At 47.1% G+C, this 18,657-nt stretch overlaps 2 protein-coding genes, 1 long non-coding RNA gene and 1 other non-coding gene across 4 annotated transcripts; 3 read left to right on the forward strand and 1 right to left on the reverse strand.

The window, feature by feature from the left end:
* Window positions 1-4,187: 4,187 nt before the first annotated feature.
* LOC119225732 (U6 spliceosomal RNA) lies at window positions 4,188-4,294 on the forward strand. Its single transcript, XR_005121190.2, has one exon. It is a non-coding gene; the product is annotated as a U6 spliceosomal RNA (small nuclear RNA).
* A 1,843-nt stretch (window positions 4,295-6,137) lies between these two features.
* Window positions 6,138-6,958, reverse strand: LOC119225107 (uncharacterized). The gene is made up of 4 exons (XR_009956266.1): window positions 6,823-6,958; window positions 6,633-6,734; window positions 6,498-6,517; window positions 6,138-6,193 (listed from the first exon to the last, which is right to left on the reverse strand). It is a non-coding gene; the product is annotated as an uncharacterized LOC119225107 (long non-coding RNA).
* A 920-nt stretch (window positions 6,959-7,878) lies between these two features.
* On the forward strand, window positions 7,879-12,545 carry LOC134129053 (uncharacterized). Its single transcript, XM_062562303.1, has 3 exons — window positions 7,879-8,211; window positions 8,358-9,425; window positions 9,467-12,545. The coding sequence occupies exon 3, from the start codon at window positions 9,673-9,675 to the stop codon at window positions 11,617-11,619; it is 1,947 nt and encodes a 648-aa protein (XP_062418287.1). The 5' UTR covers window positions 7,879-8,211; window positions 8,358-9,425; window positions 9,467-9,672; the 3' UTR covers window positions 11,620-12,545.
* LOC134129052 (uncharacterized) lies at window positions 11,238-16,850 on the forward strand. Its single transcript, XM_062562302.1, has 2 exons — window positions 11,238-11,260; window positions 12,553-16,850. Exon 2 carries the CDS (start codon window positions 12,865-12,867, stop codon window positions 15,751-15,753), a length of 2,889 nt encoding a protein of 962 aa, XP_062418286.1. The 5' UTR covers window positions 11,238-11,260; window positions 12,553-12,864; the 3' UTR covers window positions 15,754-16,850.
* The last annotated feature ends 1,807 nt before the right edge of the window (window positions 16,851-18,657 follow it).

The following is an 18,657-nucleotide window of genomic DNA, read 5'->3' on the forward strand; positions in this document are numbered from 1 at the left end:
AGGCCTCATCAAACATTACAGTAAGAATTCCCTCCATTGGGTTGAAATACTAGTAGTACTAGTAATATTAGTAGTAGTAAAAGTCATTTAGTAATAATACCAGTTGAAATACTAGAAGTACTACTAGAAGTACTAGAAATATTCGTAGTGGTTGTAGTACTATTTGAAAGCCCAATAAGTATTTAACAAAACAGCTGAATCCTAAGCCTCAGGTTTAAATAACATAATCATTGCAGCTTTTATTTTGAAATGATGGTATTGGGTGAGTGGGTGGGGGGGTGGGGAGGTTGAGAGACAGAATATATTAGAAGGCCTCATCAAACATTACAGTAAGAATTCCCTCCATTGGGTTGAAATACTAGTAGTAAAAGTATTTTAGTAATAATACCAGTTGAAATACTAGAAGTACTACTAGAAGTACTAGACATTTTAGTAGTGGTTGTAGTACTATTTGAAAGCGCAATAAGTATTCAACGAAACAGCTGAATCCTAAGCTTTATGTTTAAATAACATAATCATTGCAGCTTTTATTTTGAAATGATGGTATTGGGTGAGTGGGTGGGGGGGTGGGGGGGTTGAGAGACAGAATATATTAATAGGCCTCAAACATTACAGTAAGAACTCCCTCCATGGGGGTTGCTTTGAAATGATGAGAGAAGGTGGAGAGAAGCAGGTCATGTCAGGCTGCACTAATCAGCTAATTAGGATCAGCTGTGAGTCACAGAAAGAGCCCCAGCTCGTTGGCGCGGCAACGCAGCAGCTGCACTTAGCTCACAGAGAGTTACTGAGAACCCACACGTCAAACAAATGCTTCCTGGAGCAAAACTATTTGGAGTAGCCAAAAAATAATGACATTTTGAGAGACACAAGACTCTACCGAACGTTTGAGTGTAGTTTTTATGTCTCTATGTGTTTTAAAACTGCTCTACCAGCAGTTTACAAAACATGGACCTTCTTTTGTTGTCTGACTTTCTCCTCACTCTAGCGCGCACTGTAAATTCAAAAAGAACCCCAAAACTAATGAAACATAATTAGTGATTATGAAAAAAGTATAATAGATATCAACAAGCTGTTTTTTTAATAAAATTGTTAAGACTTGTGTCAACATTTTAAAGTTTAAATGGTGTCTCTAGCTGAAAGATTGGAAAAGCTGAAAAAGTTGAAAGTTGAAGAAGTTTTGAAAGGATTTGAAAATTTAATCCATTAGGAAACCATGTTAAAAAGGTTGAAGATATTAATTTATATTAATTCAATTATAAGAGCTAAAAAGCTGAAAAGTCATAGCACCCCTCCCCTGAATGAGCTGAACATTTTAATATTTGAATGGTCTTAATAGCTGAAAGTGTGAAGGAGTTGAAAGGTGCGGCGGAAGAAATAGTAGAATAAGGCGGAATAAAGATTAGAAGAACAATACTTGGAATGCTTGAAGCATTCCAACTAACTAGAAAATGCATTTCCTGCTGAAAATGCGTTGGAATGCAGAAAGCTGAAATTAATTTCAAAAAGTTGCTTAAAGTACAGAAATGAAACAAGCTGGAATTATTAAAAACATTGCTGAAAGAATGGAAAAAGCTGAAATACATTTAAAAATGGCTGAAAATACAGAAATGAGAAAAGCTGAAATGAACTTGAAACAATTGCAAAAAAACTGAAATGGGAGAAGCTTCTATGAATTTGAAATCACAGACATAAAAGCTGAAATTAATTTTAAAAAGTTGCTTAAACTGCAACAAGCTGAAATTATTCAAAACATTGCTGAAAGAATAGAAAAGGCTGAAGTACATTTGAAAAGCTGAAATGAACTTGAAAGAATTGGAAAAAACAGAAATGGGGGAAGTTTCTATGAATTTGACAAAATACAGAACTAATAAAAGCTTAAATTACTTCTAAACATTGCTGAATCTTTTTCATTCAAACTAAATGAACTTGGTAAATGGACGTGTACACCGCTTTGCTAGTCTTCTGACTACTCAAAGCGCTATAATACTAGATGACATCTCTCACCCATTAATACATTGATGACACAACCTACCATACACAGTGGCACCTGCCCATTTGCACAGAATAAACAAGACAGGAGAAGATCCTGGCAACAAGTCAAAATAAAATATAAAAATCTTTTTGCAAATAGTGTAGAAATTACCAAGAGCTTTGTGGCGGTCCCATCAAAAACGCCCCTGGATACTTCCGGATAAGTTAACAGTCATGTCTTGATGATGTCATAGAGATGCGCGATTTTGTGAAATAAAGATGGACGCATACAGCGCCAATGACTAAAATAAGTACTAAGTGTTTCACTTGGACAATTAAATGTTAGTGGACACACACAAATACTACAGCCCCCATCTCGATTACAATTGTTCACTCCTCAGTGCGCAGTTTCGCCCACCAGCGGACCCCCTCCTCCCCCCCTAACCCCGGCTGGTCCACCGTAACTTTTGACGTGCTTATTAACTGAAGGACCTTCTTGCGGTCCGATGAAGGTTATTAATAGTATATTAGGTTGACGCTTTGTTGCGTAAAATAAAGACCAAACGATCTCCTGTCATTCGCGTAAGAAAACAAACTCACGTGTCTGCAGCTCAATCAGCGAAGGAACAATGTCACGCCACTCCCCGTAACTTTTGACGTGCTTATTAACCTACGGACCTTCTTGCGGTCCGCGAAAAGGTTATTAATAGTATCACTCGCGTAAAAAAATAAACTCACGTGCCTGCAGCTTAATGACAACACCGAAGGAACAACGTCACACCCACGGTTTAAGTCTCCAGCGGGGAGTAGCCTCGTTAGCAGTTTAGCTAGCTAGCAATCTAGTACTTATGGCTCTCGCATGTCTCAAATATCTTACGGTCCAGCCTCCACATTAGGTCTGCTCATCCCGGGTCTCCGTCCCAACTCACGACACGCACGTCCACACGTACCGTTATCTAACCACGGTTAAACCTGCACGTCCCTGAGCTGCGTCTTTATGGGCATCGATCAACAGCTGGTCGCTAATTAGCTCACGGCGAAGAGAGTGAAGAGATTTAGACAAAATCCACACCTCAAACAAATGCTTCCTGGAGCAAAACTATTTGGAGTAGCCAAAAAATAATGACATTTTGAGAGACACAATACTCTACCGAACGTTTGAGTGTAGTTTTTATGTCTCTATGTGTTTTAAAACTGCTCAAACAGCCGTTTACAAAAAGTGTACCGGCTGTGTTTTTTTTTTTTAAATGTCGGCAGATTTGTATGGAAGCGTATGGGGCTCGGGGCAGACTTTGTCTCACAATCAGGCTCCTCACGCAAAAAGTAAATAACTCTGACATTCCAAACTTATACGAGTTCAACCAGCACAAGCACGGCTAATGTTTTCTTTTTAAATGAAGGCTGAAAAGTGAATATTGTGGCCGTAAAGATAAAAGTGCCTCTTTTTTTTTTACTGAATCCTGACACAGCGCTCACTCTAAATCGCGGGACAATCCGGAAAACTCCACTCTAAATTCTAAAGAAACCCCAAAACTACTGAAACATAATTAGTGATTATGAAAAAACTATAATAGATATCAACAAGCTGTTTTTTTTATTAAATTGTTAAGACTTGTGTCAACATTTTAAAGTTTAAATGGTGTCTCTAGCTGAAAGATTGGAAAAGCTGAAAAAGTTGAAAGTTAAACAAGTTTTGAGAGGATTTGAAAATTTAATCCATTGGAAACCATGTTAAAAAGTTTGATGTTTTTAATTTATATTAATTCAATTATAAGAGCTAAAAAGCTGAAAAGTCATAGCACACCTCTCCTGAAGGAGCTGAACATTTTAATATTTGAATGGTCTTAATAGCTGAAAGTGTGAAGGAGTTGAAAGGTGCGGCGGAAGAAATAGAATAATAAAAATAAGGCGGAATAAAGAAAAGAAGAACAATACTTGGAATGCTTGAAGCATTCCAACTAATAAAGAAAAGAAGAACAATACTTGGAATGCTTGAAGCATTCCAACTAATAAAAAAAAGGCGGAATAAAGAAAAGAAGAACAATACTTGGAATGCTTGAAGCATTCCAACTAATAAAGATTAGAAGAACAATACTTGGAATGCTTGAAGCATTCCAACTAATAAGGCGGAATAAAGATTAGAAGAACAATACTTGGAATGCTTGAAGCATTCCAACTAAAAAAAAGGCAGAATAAAGAAAAGAAGAACAATACTTGGAATGCTTGAAGCATTCCAACTAATAAATTGGAATCGATACAGAGAAGATTAGCATGGCCCCTGCGCAAGGATGACACGCAAATTCGTGAAGCGTTTCCATATTTTCTGGATTTCAGTCTCAGCCATCAGCCTCGGTGTGCTCAGAACTACCTCTTTGATGGCCTGGTAGTCCGTGAGGACAAGTGCGAGCCGAGGCCTGGTGACCCCCTGAGCCGCGTGGCCGCCGGGTGGAGCTGGCAGAGCAGCGTGCAAACCGCCTCCACCAGGCGACTGGCGCTGGGCCAGGTTGAAGGGCCCGAGTTGACCCCGAGAAGGCAGCTGAAAGAGTGTGGTTCAGTACACAGCAGATATGTACCAGGGGAAAGATTGCTGCTGTTAAGGAGTCTCACCGTTGGGTACTCTCCTTGCCAGCACAGGAGGTGTCTTTCCCCTTTGCTGCCTTGAACCGCCCCTTTGGTTGACACGCCGTTTCTGTTGCAGCAGTCGCGGTCCACGTAGATCAGCTGGGGGGGAGGTACCCCGGCGAGTCGGTACCGCCTCATCAAGCCGTCCGCCATCCTGGACAGACCCCCGGCGCTCTCGGTGCAGGTGAGCACGCTCATGAGGACCTGCCCGTGCTCGTTGCCGACGTTGGTTGCCCAGGCGGCCGTGTCAGAGGCGATACCCGCGAGCTTCTTCGTCACCTGCAGAGAGATTCTAAGAGTTAATCAGGAATGTGAGGAACACACAGCAGCTGGAAGGAAACAAACTGACAAACTACACTCGCCTTCTTGGTGGAATCCATCCTTAAGATGGTCCCGAAGGTGGAAGTGATCCTGGCCTTGTACTCCTCCAGCCGCGCCAGGACGTCGTAGCTGTAGACTGTCAGCAGCCAGACGGGGGATGGCAGAGGGGGCATCTGGGGCGGAGGTGGAATCTGCCCCCTCGCTGAGCACAAGGCCATGAAGCGCTCGCACACGCCGAGGTACTGGATCGCCTTCCGCATCCAGGCGTCCGAGTGCTGCTCCCGCAGGGTGTTGTACAGCTGAGTGGCACTGTTGCCCAGAGTGCGGGACCTCAGCTGAATCACCACCCTCATGTCACAGGACAGCCTGCAGAACACCAACATCACGCAGAGCTGAGTCAGCTCCTCCAACAGGAAGTTCAACACAGACAAATGAGGAAGACGTGCCTTCTTACTTGTACGTGAGTACAGCTGGAAACTGGCAGCTGTAGGTGGGGGACAGCTGCCTGATGATGCCCTGTGACCACCCCCGACCTTCTTCTTACATCGACAGCACTCCAGGTACTCTGTGGCCATGAGGTACCAGCCGTCGATGTCCAGGACCCTCCGGATGGTCTTGTACAGCCCAGCCTTCGTCAAGGACCCGCTGCACGAAGGCTGGGGGCATGTTAGCTGCAGACGCCAAATCCGGTGTGGCATCCAGAGGAACAGCCGACATGCAAAGAAGGGGTCGGGGGATGCGGGAGGCTGGTTGTAGACCGGCCGGCACTGTGGGGGGTACCACCAGAGGTTGAGCTCGCTGATGAGCCGAGGCCTCCCCTGGCTGTCCCTGGTAAACAGCACCCGACCGATCCACTGCTGCTGCTCCACAGTGAGAGCTGCCCTCCAGGACTGAGGCAGCAACTGGTGAGACAACGACACAAACATACAAACTATTTTAATATCTATAGAAAGTCAGCAGGGACACTTGGGGAGAGACTGCCTCACCTCACTGACAGAAGATGGAGGGGGAGGGAGGAAGGCAGGACAGGGCAACTCCTCCTCTTTCCCCACGGCGACGGGTGCAGACGGCACCGAGGGAGCCGGTGTCTCTGCAGGCTGAACCACGACGAGGGCTGCAAGTTGCAAGTCTATCTCCTGCGAGGCTTCCAGCAGCTCCTCGTCTGTGGGCTCGTCCAGCAGAGCAGACACACCAGCTCCCGGAGGAGGTGGTGCTGCTGAGGAGGTGGTGGTGGTGGCGGCGGGTGGTGGCAGGAGCAGAGGTTCCTTTGCATCTGAGGCTTGAAGATAAAGGAAATGCTTGAGTAACAAAAAAGGATGAGATGAATATGAATTAATGTTGTTAATGTTGAGAGACAGACAAAGATTGAGCTGCATTTACAAACTACAAGAAATCACAAGGTGGTTTTAAAAGGGAGAAAGTGAGGATGACACCAAAAGCTGATAGCCGTGCAGATTAAACATGATGTTGAATTACCAAAGGGCTGATTAAAGCGTGGTGAAAAAGATGTTATTTCTAGAGGTGGTTATTGATCTGAGATGATCATCAGACATTACACCGTTCATCTTTCACCCAAAACTTACCAGTCATCTGCTGTCCTCCTCTAATTCGAGGAAACGTTTTAAAGTCAAATAAAAAAAAAAAAGCGTCAACAATCAATATAAGTACTTGTGTTATAAACAAATTGTTTCATGAATATAACGTTACTCTTTACTTACACGTCTCCAAGTCAACTACCGCCCTGACCAGCTCTTCATCCGAAGGCTCCACAAATGACCGGGGGGAGGACAGAGCTGGTCTGAAGGGGCTGAAGTGGGAGGCTGCAGACACATGATGACAGAAGATAAACCAGGAACACAGGAGGGTAGATCAAGTGGACCATCAGTAAATGACTGAGGCTGCACTGACCTGTAGATGCAGGCCTAGGGGCCAGGAGCTTCTTAACCTGGGCCTGCATCTCCACTGCCGATAGAGAACGCCGCCCAGAGACAAAAGCCGTGAGCGCTGAACCAAGAGGCCTATTATGACACACAATAAATGACACACAAGGACATTAAAAATGAGACAACGTCACAAATAGCACCTCTTCAGGAACACGTACTGCGATGCACTCGTGGCTCTCTGGCTTGCGGCCGATGGAGAGGCTGCGCTGCTGCTGCTGGAGGAGGTGGATGCAGCAGCAGCAGCAGCAGCAGTGGTCCTCTGTCGGTCTCTGCTACGGACGTACTGGACGGCGTTCTCCATCTGCGTCCCTGGAGCTGGTGACGTCTTCCGCAGGTATTTGACAAAGCTGCACAAATCAAAAAAACATTCAACAGTCACATGATTCTGATGGTCGCCACAGCAACGTGATAATAATAATATTAAAGTTTTTTCACCGGATCTTTTTCTTGTCCGTAGAATCGTACAGACTTTCCAGGGACTCGAACTTGAAGTCCCCGAAGCCAACAAGGGCCTGTCCCTCCTGACCGGGCTGGAGGGACTTTGCCCGCGCCTCCTCAAATGCCCGGTGGAACCTGACTGCCTCCACAAAGTCAGGGTAGGCTGAGGAGTAGCGGGCGAAGGCGTCCTGTGAGGTTACAAAGTGAGATTAAATTCCACAATTTCTCTACTTGTAGCTGTCTGAAAGTGAAAGACTTCACCTTGTTGGCCATCAGCGGGGACTGAGCCTCCGTCCTCTCGCGCTCCTTCTGGTGGGAGGCGACCAGATTCACGCTGTAACCCACGTCGTTCTCCAGGAGCCAGTGGAAGGTTCTGCCCCGGTACTGACCGAACTGCACCTTCCACCGGCTCAGGACCAGGGCGGCGTTGGCGGTGTCACCGCCCTCGGAGACGACTTGAGGCCTCTGAGTCCACCTCCTCTGGCTTCTTTGCCCTGTAAGGGGTTTGGGCCCTGGGGGCCTGCCGCGGGAGGGCCTGGGCCTCTGGAGAGGCCTTGAGTAGGATGGTCCCATTAGGGGTGTGGGATGTGGGGTTCTCTGTGTGTGTCTTCTTGTATTTACTTTTTAGCTTGTAGAATAGATGTCCGCTTGTAGGACAGATGGCGTGACCGGATCGGTCCTTATAAGGCAGACAATGTGAATGGTGGAAAAGAGAGCACAGGAAAAATGAAGATAAAATTGTATCTGAGATAACACACCTGCGACCGAAGGGAGAGCCAGTTTGAACCCATTTTCAGGGCAAGGCCGAAGGCTGCAGGAGAGAGTACCAGACACTCATTGTTCGGGGAAGGCGTTTGTTACAGAAGGATGAACTGGGTTGAACCAACGTTCAAGGGCACCAGAGGGATTAAAACAGGTCAGTGCCAGAAGGCAGGCGGACTTTGGAAGGGATTTGCTTGCGATACGTATTTCATTGTCTCCAGATATATCTGCGGAGAATTGCTCATGTACAACTTTTTCTCTTCTAAATAAATGTTAAACTTTTTAACTAATTTCCTGCAGTGGATTCTTCTATCAACCAACTCGGGTGGATAAGGAATATCCTAACAATTTTGGGGGCTCGTCCGGGATAGGAGTTTTCCTGCAGGGGGAATTCGGTCCAAGAGCTTTCACCTGCTGAACACTGCGTACTCCCAGGCCGGCCTCAAAACAAGGTAAGCAGAAACCTGTTACTAATTCTGCATATTGATTAATCTAAAATAAGGAGTACGCTGTGGATTGGTGGTGAAGGAACCAAATTGATACATGAGCAATTCGCTAAAGTTAATATTAAGGAAACCGGTAAAAGTGCACAACAATAGTACCGGCGAGTACTATTGGGTTTAGTAGGTACCGGCGAGTACCAAGGGATCTTCTATCCGACACAAATTAAAGGATCAGGGATCCTATTGGGTTTAGTAGGTACCGGCGAGTACTATTGGGTTTAGTAGGTACCGGCGAGTACCAAGGGATCTTCTATCCGACACAAATTAAAGGATCAGGGATCCTATTGGGTTTGGTGGGTACCGGCGAGTACCAAGGGATCAATGATCTGACACAAATAAAAGGATTTTGAATCCTAGTCTTTGGTTTGGCAACCCCATCAGTTCCTGACGAGGGCTGAAGTCGCTAGGTGAGTGTCCTGGGGATTTGAGGACCCCCGAAAACTGGTCTTTGGTTTGGCAACCCCATCAGACCCTGACGAGGGCTGAAGTAGCTAGGTGAGTGTCCTGGGGATTTGAGGACCCCCGAAAACTGGTCTTTGGTTTGGCAACCCCATCAGACCCTGACGAGGGCTGAAGTAGCTAGGTTGGAGTCCTGGGGATTTGAGGACCCCCGAATCCCAGGGTTGGAGTCCCTAGGAGTAAAAGCTCCTTAAATCCTGGGCTGCAGTCTCTGAGCAGCTCGTGTGTGTGTGTGTGTGTGTGTGTGGGTGCAAGCAAGCAGGAGAGTGAAAAAAAAAAAAAAAAAAAAAAGAGGGGAAACTGAGAACATAGACGGTCCGAGAGGTTAATATAAACTTTCGGTGTAATACATTGATGACCGAGAGGTTAACATAAACTTTCGGTGTAATACATTGATTCTCGGAAGGTTAAGATAAACTTCCGTTGTAATACATTGATTCTCGGAAGGTTAAGATAAACTTCCGTTATAATGCATTGATTTCGAAGGGTTAAAATAAACCTTCGTTAGAATAAAAGAATTCTGGAAGTATAACATAAGTTCTCAGAACAAACGGGGAAGCTTGCTGGAGCTGCGGAGAACATTTACTGTGTCACACTGAGGTGACCAGCTGTCCGAGCGGGTTAAAGCGATATAACTGGGAACTGTTGTTGGAATGGAAGATGAATATGATCGGGAAACTGTTGACGGCGGTTGGGGGCCAGCGCCGGGGTATCGATGGAAAATAATAAACGACCAGCTGAGGCTGTTGTTGGTGGCGGTGGGTGGAGAGACCACCGGGAAAAAGAAGCATGAGGCTGTGGAGCGCACGGAACGCGCGGTGAGAAAGTTGTTAGAAAAGAAAGGCGTTAGTTTGGCAGACAGGCTGTCACTTGCGCAGATTTTGTGGGAGAAGGAGAGAGATTGTAGAGAAGAAAAGAAGGAGCTTGAGTCGAAACGCGAGAAGGCGAGTGTGTTGAAAAAAGGAAAACTTCGTAAAGAGATGGAGGATGTGGAGGACATGAGGTCCGCATTGTTTTCGTACTGGATAAAAAGTAAAGCCGTGGGGAGAAATAACCAGGAACGGTGTAATGAGGAAAGACCACCGGCATACGATGTTGAAATAAACGGTGTGAATTCGGCTTCTGCACCTGCTGGGTTGTATCCTGTATTAAATATAACGGGGGGAGAGTTGGAAGTTGAAGAAAGTGTACCACTGCGGGGTTGTCGGGGCAACGAGGTAACGGGGGAAAGCCGGCCTTTCGAAGCGCGTCAAAATCGGGAGGGGTTTAAAGAATGGACGGACTCACGCACTCCGGGGAGAAGGGACAGCTCAGAAGTGCAGCGGAGAAATAAGGCGGATAAGGGAAAGTATTTAGCCGGGGCGAATGAGCGGGTGAAAACACAATTGAGATACGGGGAATCACCAGACATGGGGGAGAGAGGAAAAAAAGGCTCTGCCTCGGCTCAGGAGGAGCAAAACGGGGAATGCGGGGATAACAGCGACCCAGAGATTCACGGGGAACCGGGAAAAATGTATCCGTTATTCATGTCTTATCGAGGTGTTAATAAATACAAGCCGTGGTCGCTGGGAGACGTGTCTGCTCTAGTCGCGCAAATGCCTGCACCATCTGAAGGGGGAGATAAGTGGCTAAAACAACTCGATACGCTTACTAACGGACACACGCTCGCGCTCGGCGACTTTAGGGCTGTAGCAGCCAGATGCATGACCGCACATGATTTAGCGGACGTGGAAAACAGAGCGGGGGTGACCCGACAAGCCAATGACGACAGATTTTTGTATTTCGCGACGGAGATCGGGGACGCAATGCGCGAGAAATGGCCACTTCTAATGTCGACTAAAATACCGAAATTACCATGGGACGCGAAGAAAACCCCGCGCGCGTATTTGGACGAATGTAAAGAGACCTGGGTAAAAAGCACTAGCCATCATCCGGGAACGGAGGGCATACAGAGAGAATGGTTCAGACAGGCGGTGCTGGAGGGAGTACCAGAGGGGGTAAAAGCTAAAATGATCACTAATCCAGACTTGCCAGGAAGTGAATCTGCTGTGTGGGAAAGACATTTACTGCACCATTTACAGGACGCGACTGAGGAAGCGACAGGGGAAGAGAAGCAGCTAAAAGAATTACAGGCTCAGCTTCTTAGGCTTCAGCTCACTAAGGTCAAACAGGAAGTGAGCGAAAAGAAGCAGAAAGGGAAAGACGAGCGACAGATGACAGTCCAGGCTGCCCCAGCTGAAGGTAACGCCCCAGATTTGTATCCACTCCCACCATGGGAGGAGACGTCGTATGGGACAGCCCAGGGGTGGGGCCCAAACCGAGGGGGAGGTTACAGAAGTAATTACAGGGGTGGCGCTGGTCGGAGAGGATCATACGGTGGGGGAGGAGAAAGAGGCGGCTACCAAGGGAGAGACGCTTGTTTCAACTGTGGTATGGAGGGGCACTGGCGCATGGAGTGTCCTAGCAAAAAGAAGAGACAGGGGAGGGGCAGGGGTGTCCCGTCTCGGGGGGCTTGGGCCCCCAATCCACATGCTGCGCCACCTAGGGGACAATACCCTGCACTGGAGGACTGGGGCTATGAGGCGGATGCCTCTCAGTGACACACCCCGATGGGAGACTCCGACAGCAGGGGCAGGGCAGACCCCATGCTGTCACTCACGGTACTGCAACAACAACTGCCGTTTCTCGTTGACACTGGGGCCACATACTCCACCATACAAGCAGCGGGCTCGTCTGCTATGTCCAAAGACAGTGTCAGCGTTATGGGATTCTCCGGGGTGTCACAGAAACTGCCTATAACAGTCCCCCTACCGGTGAAAGTGGGAAATCAGACATTGACTCACTCTTTTGTTGTCTCACCTCAAGTTCCAGTGAATCTTATGGGAAGGGATCTTCTCATCAAGACAGGGGCTTCAATCTTGTGCGGCCCGGACGGACTGAGTGTCACATTGCTGGATGGAACTGTGTTGCATTGCAATGACAATGGACAGACTAATGGCCAGTGGGTGATGCAGCCACTGCAACAACAACAGTGCGCAGACATTTACTGGGGCCTCCTAAAGCCTGAGTGTCCTGACATCCCAGGGGTAATGGCTCTTTACCAAAAGTGGAAGCCTTGGATAACTCTTCTTGATCCGTATGTTTCTCCTCCTGACCCGCCTCATGTAACATTGTTCTATGATAGACAAGGGGATGATTGTTACTGGGATGAATTTATGGGGCACTTAGAGAGCACTGAGTGGGAGGTGACGTCCCAAAACCTCTATGTGGGCCCAGAAGGGGTAGCCACAGCTGTTATCCTCTCTCCTGATCAATTGAAATGGTATTTAATGAGCCAAGAGGCGGTGCCACATGTATCGCTGGCTCTGCATCCCAAACATCAGGCTAAAGACTTGGGTCCAATGACTAAACGAGCAGTGCTGCTAGATGACTGGGTGTGCACTCAACTGCCTGATGTTTGTTTTTCTCCTTCCGCTAAGATGTACAGAATTTCAGGGAAAGCGACTAACACTGTCATTTTAACGCACAAACAGGTGTCCAGAGACCACGGAAGGGAGAAGACCGACCATCCCCACACAGCTATCCTTCTTGAGAAACTTCCAGACTACCTCTGGTCCGAAGGCCCGACGGACGTAGGTTTTTGTAACACATGTAAACCAGTAACGTTTGAAATTCAAAAGCGACCCCCCATTTGGCAGTCCCAATACCCTCACAAGCCAGCCGCGGCAGAGGGGATCAGGGACACTATAGAGGGACTCATTAAGTCAGGAGTACTGGAGCCCTCTCAGTCCGCCTGGAACACGCCCATTCTCCCGGTAGAAAAGGCAGCAACTGGTAAATATCGCATGACACATGATCTCAGAAAGATAAACGACATGCTGGTAACGACAACGGTACCCGTCCCGAACCCATACACTGCGTTGACTAGTCTAACACCACAACAACAATGGTTCACGTGCATTGATTTGGCAAACGCGTTCTTTTGCGTACCCCTACAGGAAAACTTGCGGGATGTATTCTCATTCACATATGGGAACAAGCAACTACGTTATACTCGGCTACCGCAAGGATTTGCTCTTTCACCTGGTATTTTCAATCAAGTGTTAAAACAAGCATTGACAGGTTGTCCGCTCCCAGAGGGCACGACGCTGATCCAATACGTCGACGATATCCTCCTCGCATCCACTTCAGCTGAATCCTGTGTGGAAGCAACAGACACCATCTTACGCTGGTTGGCCACGACCGGTTTCAAGGTCAGTAAGTCAAAGTTGCAGGTCGCCAGGCGGCAGGTTTCGTTTCTGGGGAGAGTGCTGTCAGGAAGCGGCTCAGGGCTCTCAGCCGCGCACAGGTCCAGTATTCTCCACCATTCGCGTCCACAGAATGTAAAGGAAATGCTTTCCTTCCTAGGACTCACAGGGTTCAGCAGACAATTCATTCCGCGTTATTCAAATCTCACTCAGATTCTACGTGCAAAGGTAAACGAGAAGGGGATGAGGAACCTCACTGCTGAACTCGATTGGGACCAAGAGGCGGAGGAGGCATTTATTACACTAAAAACAGAGCTGGCGCAGGCCGCAGACCTTGCAGTTCCAGATTACAGCGCGCCGTTTTACCTGGACGTTTCTGAAACAACAGGGGTAGTAAATGGGGTTTTGTTTCAGAAAAAGGGGGAGGGTAAAAGGAAGGTGCTTCTGTATATCAGTGCCATGATGGACAACATGGAAAAACGACACCATGAATGCACACAACACGCAGCAGGATTTGCAAAGCTATTAATGAAAACAGCACACATAGTCATGGGCCACCCACTACACGTGCTAACAACACACAGCATAGTAGCTTATGTAAACTCACAAACTTTCACGATGACGTCACTAAGACAAAGAAGGCTGAGCAAGCTGTTAGAAGCTCCAAACCTCACCTTCACACATGAAGGCATCAACATGGCTGATCACATGGGAGAGGGGGAACCACACCAATGTGAGTACAAGGTGGAGCTGGAAGCAAAAGCACGAACCGACTTAAAAAGCACACCACTGACACACTTTGATTGGCAATTGTTCACTGATGGCAGCTGCTTCAGACATCCACAACATGGGTTGCAGTCCGGATACGCGGTAGTCAGAAGTAATGGGGCAGGAACAGAGGTTCTGGAAGCGGGAAGAATTCAGGGTCAACAGTCAGCACAGAGAGCGGAGGTACTCGCGCTGATAAGAGCGCTACAGCTGGCAGAAGGGAAGGCAGTAAACATCTATACTGACTCGGCTTATGCGGTAGGAGCAGCTCACGTGGAGCTGGGGCAGTGGTTAAGAGCAGGTTTTCTGACGGCTGGAGGAAAACCGATTAAACACGAACCAGAAATGAAAGACTTGGCGGCAGCCTTGGCTCTACCAAGCACAGTGGCCATTATAAAGTGTAAAGGACACGAGCAGTCCAACAGCACGGTGGCAAAGGGAAACCAGGCAGCAGATCAAGCTGCAAAACAGGCTGCAGGTTACCAAATGGGGCTCCAAATGGTAAGTGCAGAAGAAGAGGGACAGTTGGGGCCACAACTTAATGAGGAGCAAATTGCAGAAGCCCAAAAGGGGGCGTCTCCACAGGAGAAAACGGTGTGGAAACAAAGAGGGGCTACGGAGGCTGGAGGCCTCTGGAGGTCCCCGGACGGTCGTCCAGTGCTACCACCTGAAATCAGAAACAGGTGTTTGCAGGAGGCACACGGGATGGCACATGTGGGACACAAACAGATGAATAGGAATCTTTGTCACTGGTGGCATCCGTTTTTGGCAGACATGACACGTGAATATGTTAAGACCTGTAAAATATGCATCACGTTTAACCCAAAACCGACGGTGAAGCCGGAGATGGGGGTGTTTCCGTTGACATTGGTCCCGGGACGGGAAATAGTCATCGACTACACTGACATGATCACCCGATGCGAAGGTAAAAGGTATCTCCTGGTATGCGTGGACGCCTTGACCGGCTGGCCAGAGGCGTGGCCCACAAAAAAAGAGGACAGTAAATCTGTTATCAAATGTTTGATAAACCATTACATACCAAGACATGGGTTCCCTGAGAAAGTCAGGTCTGACAACGGCACACACTTCAAAAATCATGACCTACAAGAAGTGGAGAGAATGTTGGGTTTGAAACATGCTTTTGGTACAGTATATCACCCCCAATCCCAAGGGAAAGTAGAACGCATGAACCAAAACTTAAAACAAAAATTGGCTAAAATCTGTGCACAGACAAATTTAACCTGGGTTCAAGCCCTCCCACTTGCATTAATGGCCATCAGAAGCTCAGTCAATCAGGGTACAGGTTTCACCCCATACGAGCTGACCACTGGAAGACAGTTTCCCGGACCAAGCGCAGGCTTGAAGCTCCAGCCTGACCCGGAGACACCGACAGGTGAGTATGCAAGTCAATATAACGAACTACGAGCTCTCGTTTCAGATTTTGCGGTCCAGGTGCAAGACAGAACCAGAGGGCAGAACACCCCTGATCCCCACACAACAGCCTGGGTCCTCCTGAGGGTCATTAAGAGGAAGTGGTCAGAGCCACGGTGGACAGGACCATACCAGGTGGAGGAGAGAACCTCACACGCTGTGAGGCTGAGAGGGAAAGGGGACACCTGGTACCACTGGAGCCAGTGCGCCCCCGCGGACGAACCGGGTCGCACTCTTCAGGACATCCTGACAACGCAGCAGAAAGAGACGGAACTGGGCGCTGGATAGTGCCCGGACGTGCTCTCGGCGGGCAGTGACCGACAGACACCCAGTGCATGGTGTTCTGTGTTGACTGTCTACAACGAAAGAAGAAGACCAGCGATGAAGAAATGCACAATGCTATCCTCTCCTCTCCTCTGTTCTATCTTTCTCAATTCTCCGCAGTTAGTTTAGTTGAAATAGAGAATGTTGAGCACGCTTAATATTTCCATAATTGCTATGGGAGGGGTAACGGTTGTTATTGCATTAGCTCTTATATACTTAGCTGTCACAGGTTCCACCTTGTTTGTTTGAGTGTTATTACAGTGTTGATACTATATAGCTTGGGTTGTTTTTGGGTATATCTTTCTGTGAGTTGTTTGTGTAATCTAGTGGAAAGGAAGCGAGCCACAGTAAGCGACAGAACCAACACTTGGGGGTCCCTTCTCAAAGTCAGACACGAAAAGACAGGGCGTGGCGTAAGGTAAGAGGTTTAAAGGTCCGGGGGGGAGGCCCTCCTCCATCAGTATTGAAGGGCGGAGAGGACTTAGAGGAGGAGGTCGACCCGGCAGACTTACTCCATTAGTTAGGGTGATCTCTGTAAGAGATCAAAAGGGGGAAATTGTGGGATGTGGGGTTCTCTGTGTGTGTCTTCTTGTATTTACTTTTTAGCTTGTAGAATAGATGTCCGCTTGTAGGACAGATGGCGTGACCGGATCGGTCCTTATAAGGCAGACAATGTGAATGGTGGAAAAGAGAGCACAGGAAAAATGAAGATAAAATTGTATCTGAGATAACACACCTGCGACCGAAGGGAGAGCCAGTTTGAACCCATTTTCAGGGCAAGGCCGAAGGCTGCAGGAGAGAGTACCAGACACTCATTGTTCGGGGAAGGCGTTTGTTACAGAAGGATGAACTGGGTTGAACCAACGTTCAAGGGCACCAGAGGGATTAAAACAGGTCAGTGCCAGAAGGCAGGCGGACTTTGGAAGGGATTTGCTTGCGATACGTATTTCATTGTCTCCAGATATATCTGCGGAGAATTGCTCATGTACAACTTTTTCTCTTCTAAATAAATGTTAAACTTTTTAACTAATTTCCTGCAGTGGATTCTTCTATCAACCAACTCGGGTGGATAAGGAATATCCTAACAGGGGCCTTTCTAAAAGTAGGGTGTTCCATCTAAACAAAAGGACATTTTTGATTGAATACGGCACACAGAAGAAGACATGACAAGTGACACTAACACCCGTGACATCAGTTGTATTCCTGCATTTCCTCTTCTCATTAAAATCTTTCTATCAGAGCCAACGTTGTGTCTGTCTGATATATATGCACACCCTGTTTAATTATTAGTCCACATGAATGACAAATGTCACAATTCTACAAGACTGTTTGAATAAAACACGCCGCTACACGTTGTAATAAAGTATAACTTGGTAATAACTGCTGTAGTAAACGTGGAACGCAGCACCGATGCTAAAGCGCTGCCTGTCACGTAAACGCCGTCATCAATAAACGACCCGAATGGCCGCAGAAACACGCAGAGACGAGTTTGTTAGCTCCAATACGCGTATATCACACGCAAAAGTTACGTTTGTGACGTCACGGCCGTAGCAAGCATCTATTATGCAGATACGATAGCAGCTTTATTGTGGGCGAACTGCCACATTTATTTAGTATTAGTACCCCTGCTTACACTCATATTAAACACCGATTCATTAGCACTAAAGCACTAAAAGAGAATATAGTTGACATTGTTGTACTTACGTCGTTATATCTGCCGTGTAGTTTTAAAACGATAAGCGCTCGGTAGCGAGGATCCAAGATGGCGGCTCGAGAAGTCGAAATTGAAACAAATGGAGCATCCGATTGGATGCCCAGAACTTGGAGAGCGCGATAGGTTGTTGGAAATTGAAACAGCGATCTGAGCTCTCCGATTGGCTCTTAGGAATTGGAACATTGAAACAGAGAAGAACGAGCCCCGGGTGGCGCAAGGATGACACGCAAATTCGTGAAGCGTTTCCATATTTTCATTTGCACAATCAGAACTCACCACATCCATTGCCTCAACAGACAGTCGCAACTAGGTGGCAGACTCAGGTAAAGAACAAAGGCCTTGTCAAAAATGCTTTGAGATACAGATGTCAAATGCCCCGTTTCCACCGAGCGGTACGGTACGGTACGGGTCGGTACCCTTTTATTTGTGTCTCCACTGAGAAAAGTACCAAAGATCCGCACCGTACCGTACCACTTTTTGGGTACCCTTCCGTTGGGGTACCTGGCACAGTTGTTTGGTACTAAAGGGTGGAGCTAGACTCACTGAAGAACGTTGATTGGTTGAAAGAGTGTCGTCATTTGCGCGTGCCGCAAGGGGAAAAACAACACACGAGGCGCCATTTTTAAACTACACCACAAACACATTCGCAACAATGTCGCCGCGCAGCGTTTTACCTTTGTCAACCCAGGAGGTGCAGACTTTCTTGGGTATCATCGGAGAAGAAAGGGTGCAAAGAGAACTCGATGGCATGGTGAGTAGGGTTGGGTATCGTTTGAAGTTGAGCGATTCCGATTCCAATTCCGATTCCTGGTTTCGATTCCGGTTCCCAGCGATTCTCGATTCCGATTCTTTTAAGAGGCAGGGTCAAAAAAGTTTAAGTTTAAGATATTTTAAATGAGCTAGCTAACCAAGGGTCTTTCTGAAGAAAATAGTCTGACCTTCTCCATCAATATTAATTATTTGTATTAACTTTACTATGAATTTCTAACAGGGCTGTTTTCAACTACAAAATAAATATCAAACTATGAACTTGAATATTGTATAAACATTATAAATAATGAATAATTTTAACAGGGGTACACTTTCCTCCAGAGAGCTTTATTTTTGAAACCTCACAAAAACGAACCCTTGGAATCAGAGGAAGAGGCAGCGCG

The sequence above is a fragment of the Pungitius pungitius genome, chromosome 5 (genome assembly GCF_949316345.1).
Source record: "Pungitius pungitius chromosome 5, fPunPun2.1, whole genome shotgun sequence".
Taxonomy (NCBI): domain Eukaryota; kingdom Metazoa; phylum Chordata; class Actinopteri; order Perciformes; family Gasterosteidae; genus Pungitius; species Pungitius pungitius.